Source organism: Equus quagga, chromosome 1, assembly GCF_021613505.1.
Source record: "Equus quagga isolate Etosha38 chromosome 1, UCLA_HA_Equagga_1.0, whole genome shotgun sequence".
In the NCBI taxonomy this organism is placed as follows: Eukaryota; Metazoa; Chordata; class Mammalia; order Perissodactyla; family Equidae; genus Equus; species Equus quagga.
Window position 1 is genome coordinate 106,581,386 of NC_060267.1, and position 17,069 is coordinate 106,598,454.

At 39.3% G+C, this 17,069-nt stretch overlaps 1 protein-coding gene across 6 annotated transcripts in view; it reads left to right on the plus strand.

Moving 5' to 3' along the window:
* Nucleotides 1-1,837: 1,837 nt before the first annotated feature.
* RAD18 (RAD18 E3 ubiquitin protein ligase) overlaps nucleotides 1,838-17,069 on the plus strand; it is a 150,855-nt gene continuing 135,623 nt past the window's right edge. For 3 of the 6 annotated variants that reach the window (XM_046643122.1, XM_046643205.1, XM_046643282.1), the window contains exons 1-2: nucleotides 1,838-1,953; nucleotides 6,037-6,118. In XM_046643122.1, coding sequence (XP_046499078.1) covers nucleotides 1,870-1,953; nucleotides 6,037-6,118 — 166 coding nt within the window. In that variant the 5' untranslated portion in view covers nucleotides 1,838-1,869. Of the gene's footprint in view, nucleotides 1,954-6,036; nucleotides 6,119-17,069 lie in introns of those variants that run through there. The other 3 variants (XM_046643377.1, XM_046643470.1, XM_046643561.1) reach the window with 2 other exon arrangements.

Sequence of the window (17,069 nt, forward strand, 5' to 3'; positions counted from 1 at the left end):
AATGAGTCCCTTTGCCTCTCTGAGACTCAATTCCCATCTCCTGAGGAGGTCTTTGTGAAAATATCCTGCAGTGGTTAACATAGACTCCTAAACCAGACTGCGGGAGCCCAAATCCGTCCTTTCCCACTTGCCAGCAGAGTGCCCTAAGTAAGTTTCCCGTTTACTTCCCTTCCTCATTTGGTTGGAGTGAATCTGAAATAAGTAAGTATGTGTAAAACACCTACAACAGCGCTTTGCATACAAGTGCCTAATAAATGTCAGCTATTTTTAATGGATATTAAAGTGTTCTGTCCAAATGCTGCTAAAATTACTATTATTTTCCCTTTGAGTCTTCAGGCACAGGCCGGGAAAAATCACTTGAGTACAGCTCTGGCTCAGGGGCCGGAGGTTCCTTATGAAGAGAGCCCATAGGAACGAAGCCTTAACCTCTCTGAGCCTCAGCGTCCTCGTCTGGAAAGTGGCAGTAACAACCTCACCTCTGCCTACTTCACGGGGAAGCTCGAGTGCCCAGCCAATGCAAGAAGCACTTAGAAAAATATTTGTTGAATGAATGAGTGCATGAAGTACCTGAGGTGGCAGTGGCAAGTTACAGGGATCTGCCCGGAGCACCGTAACTGCTGACTTGCTGCGCATGAGACGCGATGCAATGGAGTCCACCCGGGCAGTGGACGAGTGCTGAGTCCAGTGGACGAGTGCTGAGTCCAGTGGACAGGCTAGGGGGTGTGCTGGTCAGCGCTTCACCTTTCGATGACGGGTACTCTGATTCTCGCTTGGCGAGAATGCAAATGTATTGGGACGGCCTCTTTGGAAAATCGTATAGTGCTAGCTGGCACAGCTTTAAAAGAGCACCCAAATTGACTTAGTAGTTCCATTTATAGGAAATCATCTCCCAGATATCCTGGCTCAAGTGTGCCAAGATTTATATACATCGTGTGTTCATCGCAACTCTTTGCAATAGTGAAAAACTGAGAACAACTTAAATGTTCCTCAGTAGGGGAGTAGATAAATTGTATTACATGTCTATTATGGACTGTGCAGCTATTAAAAATAATATTTTTAAAAAGAGGGCGATCTATTTTTATTAACATGGAGAGGTCTCAAGACATATGGTTAAGTAAACAAATAGAAAAACTCAAGTTGACACAGCTATGCATTTAGTAAAATAAATTTGTGGAAAAAACCACATCTATGTATCTGAATAGGAAATATCTGGAAGGCTACATAAAATTATGGTGGTTATCTCTGAAGAAAAGGAATAACTTTAAATTAAAATTTTAACTTCACAAAAGAAAGAGATCCCATTTAAAGTTTTGAGACCCTATTTGCAGTCTGGTCAGTGACAATGTGCGATGCAAGGAAACCCTATTCACGTTTTTGAGCCGAAACTTCCTCCTGTGTAAACTAACAATGAGAATACCTACCTCCTTGTGCCGTGACGAGGTGAGATGAACGAATAGACCCCTGCTCTATTCTTTAGAGCATGAAAAACCCTGCTCAGGACAGGGATAGATCATTACAGCAATCAGGGAAGGCTCCCCGAAGGAGGAGGCAGGAGCCTAGACCTTGAAAGATTTGCAAAGCCTGGATTTAGTTTCATTCCTCTATGTCTTTTCCTAACATTCTACAGGTATTTATTTGTCAATGGTCTGGTACAAAACCGGAAGTGGGTTTTTTAACCACTCACGTTCTGCCAAGAGAGGCCAGACAGAAGTCTGGCGCGTGCGCAGTGAGAGCATCGTTGGCTGAGCTCCGCCCACGTACTACAACTCCCGGCAGACATTGCGCACGGTTTGGGCGCGTCGCGGAATGCTTACGTATCTCAGTAGCGCGGGGAATTTCGAGTGGCGGTGGAGCGCGGGAGGCCAGTGGATGGCGGACCCTCCAGCTTCTTCAGGAGAGACCATGGACTCCCTGGCGGAGCCTCGGTGGCCTCCAGGCCTGGCAGTCATGAAGGTGAGAGCCTCGGGGAGGTTGGGGGCGCCCAGGTGTCCACGGGAAGCCTGCCCCGCCTTGAGGCGGAGAAAGGGCGAGGCGCGAGCTGGGCCTGGGTACCCGGCTCTTCTCTGCCGCTTGCCGACTGCCTGGCTCTGGGCTTCAGTTTCCTCCCCTGAGAAGTAACGGGGGCAGGCCTCGGTCCCGTATGGTGTGTTGAAGTTGGCCGTCATGTGGAGTCGGGTATTCTGCGGTTCAGCAGCAGCCATAACAGCGACCTCGAGAAAAACAGTTACTCTGAACACTGAAAACGACATGACAGCTAATCCTCCCTGAAGGCTTAATGTGTGCCGAGCGTTCTGTAAACTCTCGCGGTACGTTAGTTGAGAATTTCTCCTAGTGACACCGGACGTGATTTCGGGTGGACCCTGCATCAGATAACGTTTATTTAATCCCCTAGCTACGCAGGTGGTCTCCTTTACATTCTCTTTGATTTCTTCTAATTACCCTCCTGAAGCCTAGCGCTGGTTGGTCCTGACTCCTCCCTGATGTGGCCTAACTCCTAACAGTTGTGCATCGCTCTCTCTCAAAGAGATCAGGACTCAGAGTCAGCGCTAGCCTTTTATTTCACCGAATTATTTCACTTAACACTTATTTTTGTGGCTACTTCGTTTTTAGCAAGTCATACCAGTTTCCATTTACGTTAGTGCTGAGCCCTGGGTTCCTGCTGGGTTTGGTTAAGAGCAAATACACTTGGCTGCGTTAACTAGGACTCCGTTGCTTGGTCTTTCTCCTTGCTGTGTGATATTTCTGTTTGTGGCTGTGGGGAAGATCACTTTCTCCTTTTGTTCCTCAGTTTCTGTAAACTTGGGAATTGTATCTGTCCCACTGACTCATAAGGCTGATTTTGAGGATTAAGTAAGGGACTTGGGAGAGATTAAAGTAAGTATTAGGCCTTGTTTTTCCTGCTGTCATCACTGTCATCTACAGTGCTTGAGGACTTGAGATATCCCCGTGGTGAAAAGCTGACGTTGTGGAAGAACTTAAGAAAACTGTAGTTTTGAAGTTGTGGTGGGCTTGGCCCCAAGCTGCAGTGGAGAAGAGCAGAGATTTGAGTGCCAGTGGTTGTGGGTTAAATCTGGTCTCTGCCTCTTGTTTAACTGTGTGATGGTGAGTTAATTACCTAACCTCTGAGCCTGAATTTCCTCAGCTATAAACTGGAGACAAAAATAAAACAGTTTATAGGGTTGGTTAAATGAATTGATGTATGTGGATAGGGATCCTGTTTGTCTTTTTTCACTGTGCTTAACAGAGCGCCTGGCACATAGTGGATGCTCAGAAATTATTTGGTAATTGACTGAAGGTATCTGGAAGGGAGTAAGCCTTCAGTTATATATCTTTATTATTATTATTAGCACTTAACATGTTTAACGTTGAGTATTTCTCCCTTTTTATTTGTTGTTGTGAAGACTGAATTGGATAAAGGAAGTGAAAGCTTTGTAATTTGTAAAGCTACCTGCTTTGTAGATGTGAGCATATTTCATGGATTTATAGATTCCACAGTGTTCTATAGAGGCAGGTTCCAGGTCTTCTCTGGCTTTGCTGTCTCACCACAGCGCTTAATAGGGTTCAGCACCAGAGGGGGTTCAGTGATGAAGTTGATTAAGCCCATGTTAGAATTGTGGAATCTTAAGGTTGGAAAGCCAGCGCTCTCCAGTGTTTTAATCCCTTTTATAACATATCTGCCAATTTCTCCTCTAGTTTTTGCTTGAACTCCTCCAGGGACAAACACTAGCTGCTCCCAGAAGTAGCTCTGTTTGAAGTTCTTTTTTATATTCAGTAGAAATCTGACTCCCAAATCCGTAGTTCCTGACCTAGGATCCATGGAAAGACTTTGGTATCTGGAGTTATTTATAAAATTTTTGTCTATGTCGTATGTTTTTCTGAGAAGTCTATAGTTTTCATCCATTTTTCAAAGGGATCTGTGACCCAAAAAACTTAAGAGCCTTTGCTGTAATTATTTAGTCTTTTCACCCATTACCCACTTCCTCCTTCCACTTTCTCTCTCTCAGTTAGAGAAATCCTGGGGCATCTGCTTGACCACTCTCTATTCAGCCTTTTTTTTTTTTTTAGTTGAGGCACATGTGGTATGCATTTTACTGTCTTGAAATGGCATGACTGGAAATTTATACAAGAATGTTATAGCTCATTTGATGCAGTGTCACCTTGCACAGATCTTGGTGAGCAGATCTGTCAGAGCCACTGCTCCTCCAGAAGAGGAGGGTTATAGAGAAGAGAGAACAATAGACCCGATGCCAGGGCTCTGGCCTCCTCTCCTGTCTCTACTTTCAATTGATCTTCAATACAGTCCAGCTTTTTGTGTCACTGGTAGCTTACCATCCAAAATAATGGTAGATTTTGGCGTTTTAATGTTTATTTCTCTGGTTTTATTGTAACCAAAATTTCTGTTTTTGACAAATTATAAATGTAGTATGTGTATAGAGTAGCAAAAAATTAAAATTCAGAGTAAGATGACGGGGAAAATGAAAATTACCCATCCTCCTCCCATCCAGAGATAACCTCTGTTTAACGTTTTCTCTTATTTTCCTTCAGTTTTTCTTGCTCATGCACACACATATCTGCAGGGTGTTTATGCATTTAGAATTTGGGCCCACTTTGGAGTCAACCTCTTGGGTTTGATCCAACCACTTATAAGCTCTACAGGGCTTGTCTGCACAATTGGGATACAGATGCTATGGACTTGCTAAGATTGTTATGGAGATTCAACAACATAGTTCTATTATTATATATTATTGTAGCTTTTTCTCTCATTTTTTTAAGTTTCCATTAAAGCACAAAAACATTTTCCCATGGCATTAATTATTTTTGAAAGCATGTCTTTTTTTTGTTTGTAATGGCTATGTAATATTTCATTATATGGACTATTGGTGACATTAGTCTTTTTTTGTTTGTGTTCTTAAAATTTAGATAATATACTCACATGGTTCAAAAACTACGTGAAATGAAAAGTAAAAGTCTCCCTCCCACCTTGTCCCTCATCTGTCCAGTTTCCTGACCCCTGTAACCATTATTTATTACTTTCTTGAGTGTCTTTTCAGAATTTCTTTATATATACAGGATAAAAATAGAATACATTCTTATTCTCCCTCCCTTTTTAACAAAAGGTAGCATACCATGTGTACTGTCTGTACCCTACTTCCTTTTTTCACTTATCTTGGTAGTCTTTCCATATCAGTACACAAGAGAGCTCCCTCTTTTTTTTTTTTCCTCTTAAATATCTGCTCAGTATTCTATTGAATGGAGTAACATTTTATTTGAAATGGTTTCGAAGGTTTTAGGCTGCGAGGACAGATCCTTTCCTGTTTGGGTTGCATTCCAGGTTGACATCTGTCTGACTTTCCAGGTGGTCTATTTCTTCACCTCCCTCTGCAGACACTGGCTCTGCTCTTCCCACGGCTTCCTCATTGGGCTGCACCGTGTAGTAATGTGTAGTACTGTGCAGAAAGCACTGGACTGACTGCTGGTAGGGAGAAGGGAGGTTTAGTCCTGGCTTGACTCGTGCCCAGTGTGTGTGTCAGCTTTGGATACATGTTTATTCATTTGTCAAATAAGGGTTTTACCTAGGTAATTTCTAATGTTTGGCTTTGGTGTTCTCTGATTTGGTCCTTAACGTCTGTGGTGAATGGCTACTGGTACCTTCCACCCAACAGTGGCTGTGGGCCAGGGAGTAGGGTCTGAAGAGGAGGCTGGGAGTCAGAGCTGGAAACACATGGGAAGTGGAGCAGGAAGAGAGCAGACCTTTTGTGAAAGGTTGACTGTATGAACAGGAATCTGTACAGTGTCGGCTTTGTCTGTCGAGAGCATTTGGGGTAACCTGAGATTTGAATGTGTAAGTCACATGGGGGTGGTTTTTCTCTGTTTGTCAAGATCCCCAGCAGTTTACGTGGAGTTAGCTTTTGAGTTTGTCTAGTTGACAAAGACGTATTACTAAATTACTTTTTAGGGTATGGAGAAGGAGTTCTGTGGCATACGTTCCAACCTTGGTGTCTTTCTGATAGGTACATATGCATTTTTGCGTTTCAGACAATAGATGATTTGCTGCGGTGTGGAATTTGCTTTGAATATTTCAACATTGCAATGATGATTCCTCAGTGTTCACATAACTGTAAGTATGTGTTGTGTCTGTGAGATAATAAAAATGTGTTTTTTATGTAAGGTAGTGTTAATTTAATACCAAAGATAAATATACATATTTATATCTCACATTTAGCCCCTCTGTCTTAAAGTTTTCAGAAGATCTTTTCTACCACCTTCCTCTTGAATATTGAAGTTTTTTTGTTCTTCTTGGAAGATTAGCCCTGAGCTAACATCTGGCACCAGTCCTCCTTTTTTTGCTGAGGAAGACTGGCCCTGAGCTAACATCAGTGCCTATCTTCCTCTACTTTGTGCGTGGGATGCCTGCCACAGCATGGCTTGACAAGTGGTGCATAGGTCCCCACCTGGGATCTGAACCGGCAAACCCTGGGCTGCTGGAGCGCAATGTGCGAACTTAACTGCTGTGCCACCAGGCTGGCCCCTTGAATATCGAAGTTCTTTATAAGAATCCTATATTTTCTATCACCTCCCTCCTGGATATTTTTATGCCTTTTGTAACATTTATGGCCATAAAGGTTTTGGTCATGATATATGGTTCTTTATTTGCTAAGCACTTTTAGATGTTAAATTTGAGAATTTTTGTTATTAATAGGATAACAGATAGGTAGTTCAACTAAGTAGTCCTTGGTATAGAATTTCAAAGTTTAAAAATCCCAGTGGGAGAATTCTACCAGTGAAGAGTGTTATAGACAGTTTATCACTTAATTTGCTGTGTAATGCTGGGAAGGCTCATATATGGCAATATGTGTGTAGTTCTCTTTGAGTCTAGTATGTATTACTATAGCTTGAGGTATTTAGCACTTAGGGGTGACCTTGTCATTTTTCAGGAGCTGGACATCCAGTTTATGGATAATCTAGGCTCATGATTTTTCTTGTTCTCTATTTTCAAGTTGATTTGTCTTGGAAAGTTAGAAAAAAAAAACAGAGGCTGGCCCAGTGGCGCATAGCAGTTAAGTGCACATGTTTCGCTTCTCGGCGGTCTGGGATTCGCCGGTTTGGATCCCGGGTGCAGACATGGCACTGCTTGGCAAAAGCCATGCTGTGGTAGGTGTCCCACATATAAGGTAGAGGAAGATGGGCATGGATGTTGGCTCGGGGCCAGGCTTCCTCAGCAAAAAGAGGAGGATTAGCAGTAGTTAGCTCAGGGCTAATCTTCCTCAAAAAAAAAAAAAAACAAACCAAAAAACCCAACAAGTTATGAGCCAGCCCTGATGGCCTAGTGGTTAAAATTCAGTGTATTCTGCATTGGTGGCCTAGGTTTGGTTCCCAGGTACAGAGCCACACCACTCACTCGTCTGTCAGTAGCCATGCTGCGGTGGCAGCTCACATAGAAGAACTAGAAGGACTTAGAATTAGAATATACACCTATGTACTGGGGCTTTGGGGAGAAGGGGAAAAAAAAAGAGAGGACAATGAGCAACGTTAGCTTTCCCAGCCAAAAAAAGACAGATACATGCAAAAACATATGTAAAAAAAAGTTAGATTTAAAAAATTATTTTAGTGGATAGTAATAGCTCTCTATAGACAAGATGTAATGAGAGGCTGGCGGTCGTAGCAACACGGGCGTTAGAAATATATTCAGGCTTCACCTTCACCCCTCACTTACTAGGCGGGTTAGTTTGCAAATGCCCAACATTTCTTCAAAAGTAAAAATCTGGTAAGTAATTTCTGCCTTAGAAAATGACTGTGAGAATTTAATGTGCAGACCCCAGTGCCTGGCACATTATAGGCTCTTGATAAATGTTAGTTTCCTTTTAGACAGGTTCACATTAGTAACCAAGGTCAGTTGTGGGGATTGTTTCTAAATGTGTATTAAACACATCTTTTTTGGTATAATTTACATATAGTAAAATGCATCCATTTTAAGTGCAAAGTCAAGTGCACAAGTGTCAATGAGTTATGACAAATGTATGTACCATGTAACCACTACAATTAAGATATTGAGCATTTCTATCACTTGATAGAGTTTTCCCCATCTCAGTCAGTATGGCCTCAGGGAATCCTGTGTGGATTTGTTTCTGGATTCTTTGTCTATTCCACTGATCTGTATGTCTATCCTTGTGCTAATACCACACTGTCTTAATTACTGTAGCTTTGAGTAAGTCTTGAAGTTAGGCATTGTAAGTTTTCCAACTTTGTTTTTCTTTATCAAAATTATTTTGATTCTTTTAGGATCTTTGCATTTTATGTGCATTTCCATATAAATTTTGGAATCTGATTGTCAGTGTCTGCAAAAAAGCCTGTGAAGGTGTTCATTGGGATTGCACTGAATCTAGAGATCAGTCTGGGGAGAATTGACATCTTAACAGTGTTGAGCCTTCAATATAGGAAAGTGGTATATCCCTCCACTCTAGCTTTTCTTTAATTTCTCACCACAATGTTGTTTACAGTTTTCTGTGCACAGATCTTGCACATAGAAATACATTTTTTTGTGTTGACCTTTTGTGATCTTGCTAAATTGACTTTTAAATATCAGCATCTTTTTTTGTTCCTTAGGAATTCTTGCATACACAATCATGTCATCTGTGAGTAAAGACATTTTCCTTCTTCCTTTCTAATCTGTATGCCTTGTATTTCTTCTTCGTGTACACAGGCTGGTACCTCTAGTGCAGTGTTAAACAGAAGTAGTGTGGTGGACGTACTTTTCTTACTCCCAATTTTATAGGGAAAGCATTCAGTCTTTTAAGTAGATTCTTTGCTATAAGTTTTATCATATTCTTAATACATTTTCATAAATTTATGAGGTTGAGGCAGTTCCTCTATGCTCTTAATTAGCTGAGAAATTTTTTTTAAATCACGAATGGGTGTTAATTTTGTCAAGTTTGTTTTCTGCATCTATGGAAATGCTCATATGATTTACTTTATTTTATAATATGATTAATTACATTGATTGATTTTTGAATATTAGAACAGCTTTGAATTCCTTTCAAGAAACTTATTGATTTAATCTAAGCTGTTGAGTTTATTGGCATAGTGTTTTTTTTTTTAATACTATTTCCTATTGTGCTTTTCACGTCTGGAGGATCTGGAGTAATGTCCCCCTTTATTTATGTACTGGAAATGTGTATTTTCTCTTTTTCCCTTGATTGATCTAGCTAGAAGCTTATTAATTTTATTGCTCTTTTCAAAGAACCAGCTTTTGGGTCATTGTTTTCTATATTTTATCTTTTTGTGTTTCATTGATTTATACTCTTTTATCTTTATTGTTTCTTTCCTTCCCTTTACTTATTTGAGTTTAATTTGCTCTTATATTTCCAGCTTCTTAAAATAGAAGCTGAGATCTTTGACATTAGACCTTTCTTCTTTTCTGATATAAGCTTTTAAAGCTATAAATTTCCCCCTTAGCCTTGCTTTGGCTGCATCCCACAAATTTTGATAAGTGTGTTTTCATTTTTATTTAGTTTAAATATATTCCAATGTCTTTTCTGATTTCTTCTTTGACCTATGACTTATTTGGAAATCTGCCGTTTAATTGCCAAATATTTGGAAATATTCCTGATATCTTCCTGTTACTAATGTCTAATTTAATCATGTTCTGGTCAGAGAACTTAATTTGTTTGATTTCAGTTCTTTAAAATCTCCAAAACTTGTCTTATGGCCCGGCATAGGTCTTTTGTGGTTAACGCTTTGTGTATACTTGAAAGGAATACCTATTCTGCTGTAGTTGGGTGAGATGTTCTATAAACGTCAATTAGGTCAAGTTGGTTGATAGTGCTATTTAGGTCTTCTGTGTCTGTATTGATTCTCTATTATTTTGTCTATATGAAGAGAGGAATGTTGAAATCTCCAACTATAATTGTGAATTTGTCTATTTTTCCTTTCCCTTTTCTAGGTTTTTGCTTTATGTATTTTGAAACAGTTTTATTAGGTGCATACACACTTACAGATATTTTATCTACTTGATGAATTGACTGTTCCATTATCATGAAATGTCTCTCTTTATCCCTGGTCATATTCCTTCTTCTGAAGTCTTTTTTCTGGTATTAGTGTAGCCACTCCCACTTCTTTAAGATTAATGTTTGTATGGTTTATCTTTTTCTTTTTCCATCCTTTTAATTCTTTTTATTTATTTATTTATTTCGGATGTACATCATAATATATTTCGAATTCTGTGTAGATTACATCATGTTCACCACCCAAAAACTAGTTATAGTCCATCCCCTCACATGTGAGCCTAATCATCCCTTTTGCCCTCCCCCCTCCCTTCTTTCCCTATGGTAACCACCAGTCCCATCTCCAGTGCTATGTGTTTGTTTGTCGTCGTTTTTATCTTCTTCTTATGAATGAGATCATATGGTATTTGACTTTCTCCCTCTGACTTATTTCGCTCAGCATAGTACCCTCAAGGTCCATCCATTTTGTCACAAATGGCCAGATTTCATCATTTCTTATGGCTGAGCAGTAGTCCATCGTGTATAAATACCACATCTTCTTTATCCATTCGTCCCTTGATGGGCACCTAGGTTGTGTATAATGCTGCAATGAACATAGGGGTGCAAGTATCTTTATGCCTTTGCATTTTCAAGTTCTTTGGATAAATACCCAGCAGTGGAATAGCTGGATCATATGGTAGATCTATTCTTAATTTTCTGAGGATACTCCATACTGCTTTCCATAGTGGCTGCACCAGTTTGCACTCCCACCAGCAGTGAACAAGGGTTCCCTTCTCTCCACATCCTCCCCAAAATTTGTTGTTTCCTGTCTTGTTAATTATAGCCATTCTGACTGGAGTGAGGTCATTGTAGTTTTGATTTGCATTTCCCTGATAGCTAATGATGTTGAGCATCTTTTCATATGCCTGATGGCCATCCGTATATCTTCTTCGGAGAAATCTCTGTTCAGATCCTTTGCCCATTTTTTAATTGGATTGTTGGTTTTTTTGTTGTTGAGCTGTATGAGTTCTTTGTATATTTTGGATATTAACCCGTTATCTGATATGTTGTTTGTAAATATCTTCTCCCAATTGTTAGGTTGTCTTTTCAGTTTTTTGATGGTTTGCTTTGCTGTGCAGAAGATTTTTAGTTTGATGTAGTCCCATTTCTTCATTTTTTTCTTTTGTTTCCCTTGGCTGGTCAGACATGGGACTTGAAAATATGCTGCTTAGACCAATGTCAAAGAGTGTACTGCCTGTGTTTTCTTCTAGAAGTTTCATGGTTTCGGGTCCTACATTCAAGTCTTTTAATCCATTTTGAGTTGATTTTTGTGCATGGTGTAAGGTACTGGTCTACTTTCATTCTTTTGCATGTGGCTGTCCAGTTTTCCCAACACCATTTATTGAAGAGACTCTCCTTTCTCTGTCGTACGCTCTTCGCTCCCTTGTCGAATATTAGCTGTCCATAAACCATCCTTTTACTTCTGACCTATCTGTGTCTTGATATTTAAATTGAGCTTTTTTAGACAGCGTATATTTGAGTCTTGCCCTTTAATTCATTCTGGCAATATCTATTTTTACTTGGAATATTTAGACCTATTTAATATAGTAGCTGCTAGGTGTGTGTGGCTATTAAAGTGAATTTAAGTTAAATAAAATTAAAACTTTAGTTTCTCAGCTGCATTAGCCACATTTCAAGTGCTGAATAGCCACATGTGACTAGTGACTACTGTATTGGACAGTGCAGATATAGAACATTTCCATCATTGCAGAAAGTTAATTATTGATAAAGCTGGATTTAGATGTACTACCTTGCTTTTTTTTTTTGTTTGTCCATCTATTCTTTTCTCTCTTCCTGCCTTTTAAAAAAGTAATTGAACATTTTTTAAAGTATTAAATCTTTTTCACGATGAACTTGTTAGTTTTATTATTTTAGTGGTTTAAAATATGCATCTTAAGTTATTACACTCTCCCTTCAAACAAAATTATGCCACCTGAAGAGTGTAAAACGGTTACAGTTGTGGGGGCTGACCTGGTGGCGCAGCAGTTAAGTTTGCACGTTCCGCTTCTCAGCAGCCCAGGGTTCGCCAGTTCTGATCCTGGGTGCGAACATGGCACCACTTGGCAAAAAGCCATGCTGTGGCAGGGGTCCCATGTATACAGTAGAAGAAGATGGGCATGGGTGTTAGTTCAGGGCCAGTCTTCCTCAGCAAAAAGAGGAGGATTGGGAGTGGTTAGCTCAGGGCTAATCTTCCTCAACAAAAAAAAAGAATTAAAACTGTTACAGTTGTGTACTTCTGTTACCCCTTCCTGTCATCCTATTGTCTTTCACATGTGCATATGTTATAGACACCACAATACATTGTTATTATATTTATGTTAGAACAGTCCCTTATCTTTTTCTTTTTTAAAGGTATGGTTTTTGATGAGGAAGATTGGCCCTGAGCAAACATCTGTTGCCAGTCTTCCTCTTTTTGTTTTTTCTCCCCAAAGCCCCAGTACCTAGTTGTATATCCTGGCTGTAAGTCCTTCTAGCTCTTCTGTGTGATGCTGCCACAGCATTGCTTGGTGAGTGGTATGTAGGACTGCACCCAGGATCTGAACCCTAGGCCACCAAAGCAGAGTCTGTGAACTTAACCACTACGCCACTGGGCTGGCCCCAGTCCATTATCTCTTAAATAAATTAAGAAATGAATAAAATGTCTTTTATATTTACCCACATATTTATCATTTCTGATACTCTTCTTTGTATATATCAGAGTTTCCTTCTGGTATCATTTTTATTCTCTCTGCTACGTTTCTTGTAGTACAGATAGCTGCTAAAGAATTCTCTCAGCTTTTGTTTGTCCGACGAAGTTATTTCATTGCTTTTTGAAGGATGATTTCAATGGATACAGATAGAATTCAAGGTTAACATTTTTTTTTTTCATTTCAGAATGTCATTCTACTGTTTTCTGACTTTATTGGTTTCAGACGAAACCAGATGTGGTTCTCTTGTTTATAGCTTTCTGTATATAATGTGCCATTTTTCCTCTGGCTGCTTTTCAGATTTTCTCTTTATCACTGGTTTTTAGAAATTTGTAATGTCCTTTATTGTGGTTTACTTTATGGTTGTCCTGCTTGGGGTCCAATGAGTTTCTTCAATCTGTGAGTTTATATTTGGAAAAGTTTTAGCCCTTTTATCTTTGAATATTTTTCTGTTCACACCCACACCTTCATGCCCCACCCCAATTCTAATTATACTTTGTTTGAGCTTAATTACACTTAATTCAACTGCTTGATATTTACCTACAGACATTCTTTTTTGTTTTTCGCCTCCTCCCCTTTCTGTGCTTAATTTTGGATAATTTCTATTGCTGTGACTTCAAGTTTATTGATCTTTTATTCTCCAGTGTCTCATCAGGTGTTAGTCTCATCCAGTGAAGTTTTCATTTCAGTTATTGTATTGATTGTCTCTAGAAATTTCTTTCTTTTTTTGGTGAGGAAGATTGGTCCTGAGCTAACATCTGTTCCCAATCTCCCTCTTTTTGCTGAGGAAGACTGGCCCTGAACTAACACCCATGCCCATCTTCTTCTACTTTATACATGGGACGCCTACCACAGCATGGCTTTTTGCCAAGTGGTGCCATGTTCGCACCCAGGATCCAAACTGGCGAACCCTGGGCTGTCAAAGCAGAGTGCATAGACTTAACCACTATGCCACTGGGCCAGCCCCTAGAAATTTCACGTTTTACGTATCTTCCATTTCTTTCCTCATTAGGTTTGTGTGTAGGTGTGTGTATTTTAATCCTTGAATATATTGAACTTATTTCTGGTAGCTGGTTTACCTCTCTGTCTGCTCATCCACTGTCTTTGTCATTTCTAAGTCTGTATCTATTGATTGATTCTTTTTTTCCCCTTCCTGACTATAGACCACATTTTCTTGTTTCTTTGTGTGTCTGATGATTTTTGATTGGATGCTTGCCATTGTAGTGTTTACATTTTTGAGAGTCTAGATTTGTTATGTACTTTATTGGAGTATTGGGCTTTGTTATTGGCAGGCAGTTAAGTTACTTGCCTATCAGATTTGATCCTGTCAAGTTTTGTTTTTAAGCTTTGTTAGGGTGGGTGTAGAATAGCTTTCTTTTGAGGAAGATTAGCCCTGAGCTAACATCTGCTGCCACTCCTCCTCTTTTTGCTGAGGAAGACTGGCCCTGAGCTAACATCCATGCCCATCTTCCTCTACTTTATATGTGGGACGCCTACCACAGCATGGCTTGCCAAGTAGTCCCATGTCCGCACCTGGGATCTCAACCAGTGAACCCCGGGCCACCGAAGCGGAACGTGTGCACTTAACCGCTGCACCACTCAGCCGGCCCCTACAATAGCCTTTTTTTATAAGGCATTTTTTTGGGAGGAGTGGTAAAAAACACATAACATGAAATCTCCCATATTAACAAACTGTTAAGTGTACAATACAGTATTGTTAACTATATGTGCATTGTTGTATAGCAGATCTTTAGAACTTTTTGATCTTGCATCACTGAAATTCTATACCCGTTGCACAGCAACTCTGCATTCCCCCCAACTCCCAGCCTTAGCAACAACTGTTCTACTTTATGCTTTTGTGAGTTTGACCAGATACCTCATGTAAGTAGAATCATGCAGTATTTGTCCTTCTGCTTTAGGCTTGTTTCACTTAGCTTACTGTCCTCAAGGTTCATCCATGTTGTAGCCTATGACAGGATTTCTTTATTTGTTAAGGCTGAATAATATTTCATTGTATGTATATATCACATTTTCCTTATCCATTCATCTGTTGTTGAACACTTGGCTTGCACCCACCTTTTGCTATTGTGAATAATGCTGCTGTGAAGACAGGAGTGCAAATCTCTCTTTGAGATCCTGTTTTCAATTCTTTTGGATAAATACCCAGAAGTGGTATTGTTGGATCATATGATAATTCTATTTTTAATTTTTTGAGGAGCCTTTTTACTGTTTTCCATAGTGGCTACACTGTTTTACATTCCCATCAACAGTGCACAAGTGTTATAATTTCTCCACATTTTCACCAACACTTGTCATTTTCTGTTTTTTTTTTGATAATGGCTATCCTAACAGGTGTGGGGTGATATCTCGTGTGGTTTTGGTTTGCATTTCCTGCAGGATTAGTGCTGTTGAGCATCTTTTGATATACCTGTTGGCCATTTGTATATCTTTGGAGAAATGAGTCCTTTGCCCATTTTAAATCAGGTTATTTTTTTTTTCACTATTGAGTTACAGACATTCCTTATATATTTTGGATGTTAACTTTTTATCAGATATATGGTTTGCACATATTTTGTCTATTTTGTAGGTTGTTTTTTATTTTGTTCATTGTTTACTGTGCAGAAGCTTTTTAGTTTGATGAAATCACACATGTATTTTTGCTTTTGTTGCCTTGGCTTTTGGTGTCACATCCAGGAAATCATTCTCAAGATGAATGTTATGAAGCTTTTCCCCTTGGTTTTGTTCTGGGAGCTTTATAGTTTTAAGTTTTCATTCTTTTTCATGTGGAAATCCAGTTTTCCCGGCCATCTTTTGTTGAAGAGCCTGTCCTTTCTCCATTGTGTCCTCTTGGCACCCTTGTCAAAGAGCATTTGATTTTATATGTGTGGGTTGATTTCTGGGCTCTCTGTTTTGTTCCATTGGTCTGTATTTCTTTATGCAGTACCACACTGTTTTGATTACTGTAGCTTTGTAACAAGTTCTGAAGTCTGGAAATGTGAGGTGTCAGCTTCATTTGCCTTTCAGATTGTTTTGGCTGTTTGAGGTCCTTTGTGGTTCCATATGAATTTTAGGATTGATTTTTCTATTTCTGCAAGAAATGCCATTGGGATTTTGATAGGGATTGCATTGACTCAATAGGTTGCTTGTCATTTTCTATCATTTTAACAATATTAAGTTGTCCAGTGGATGAACATGGACTGTCTTTCATTTATTAGTGTCTCCTTTAATTTCTTTCAGCAGTGTTGTAGTTTTCAGTGTACTCATCTTTTGCCTCCTTGGTTAAGTTTATTCCTAGTATTTAATTCTTTTTGATGCTATTGTAAACGGGATTGTTTTCTTAATATCTTTTCCGGATTACTCATTGTTAGTTTATAGAAGTGCAACTGATTTTTTAATTGTTTTTGTATCCAGCTGAATACATATATTTTCTGAAAATACTTATTTGCTGAATACATTTATGTTAACAATTTTTTTTGTGGAATCTTTAGTTTTTTCTACATATGAGATAATGTCATCTGTGAACAGAGATAATTTTACTTCTTCCTTTGTGATTTGGATTTTTTCTAGTTGTTTTTCATGTATAATTGCTCTAGCTGGGACTTCCAGTACTATGTTGAGTAGAAGTGGTGAGAGAGGGCATCCTTGCCTTGCTCCTGATCCTAATGGAAAAGCTTTTAGTTTTTCACCATTGAGTATGATGTTAGTTGTGGGCTTTTCATAGATGGCTTTTATTGTGTTGATGTAGTTTCCTTATTATTTTGTTGAGTATTTTTATTATGAAAGGGTGTTGAATTTTGTTAAATGCTTTTTCTGCGTCTATTGAGATGACGTGATTTTTATCCTTGTTCTGTTAATGTGGTGTGTTACATCGATTAATTTTCGTATACTGACCCATCCTTGCATCCCAGGCATGAATCCCACTTGGTCATGGTGATGATCCTTTGAATGTGTAGTTGAATTTGGTTTGCTAGTATTTGTTGAGGATTTTTGCGTCTGTATTCATCAGGGATATTGGTCTATAGTTTTCTTTTCTTGTATTATCTTTGTCTGGCTTTGGTATTAGAATAATGTTGGCCTCATAAAATGAATTTGTATGTGTTTCCTTCTCTTCAGTTTTTATGAAGGGTTTGAGAAGGACTGGCATTAATTCTTCCTTTAATGTGCGGTAGAATTCTCTGGTGAAGCCATCTGGTCTTGGGCTTCTCTTTGTTGGGAAGTGTTGGGTTTTTTTGATGAAGAATATTGTCCCTGAGCCAACATCTGTGCCAGTCTTCCTTTACCTTGTATGTGGGGTGCCACCACAGCTTGGCTTGATGAGCGGTATGTGGGTCTGCACCCAGAA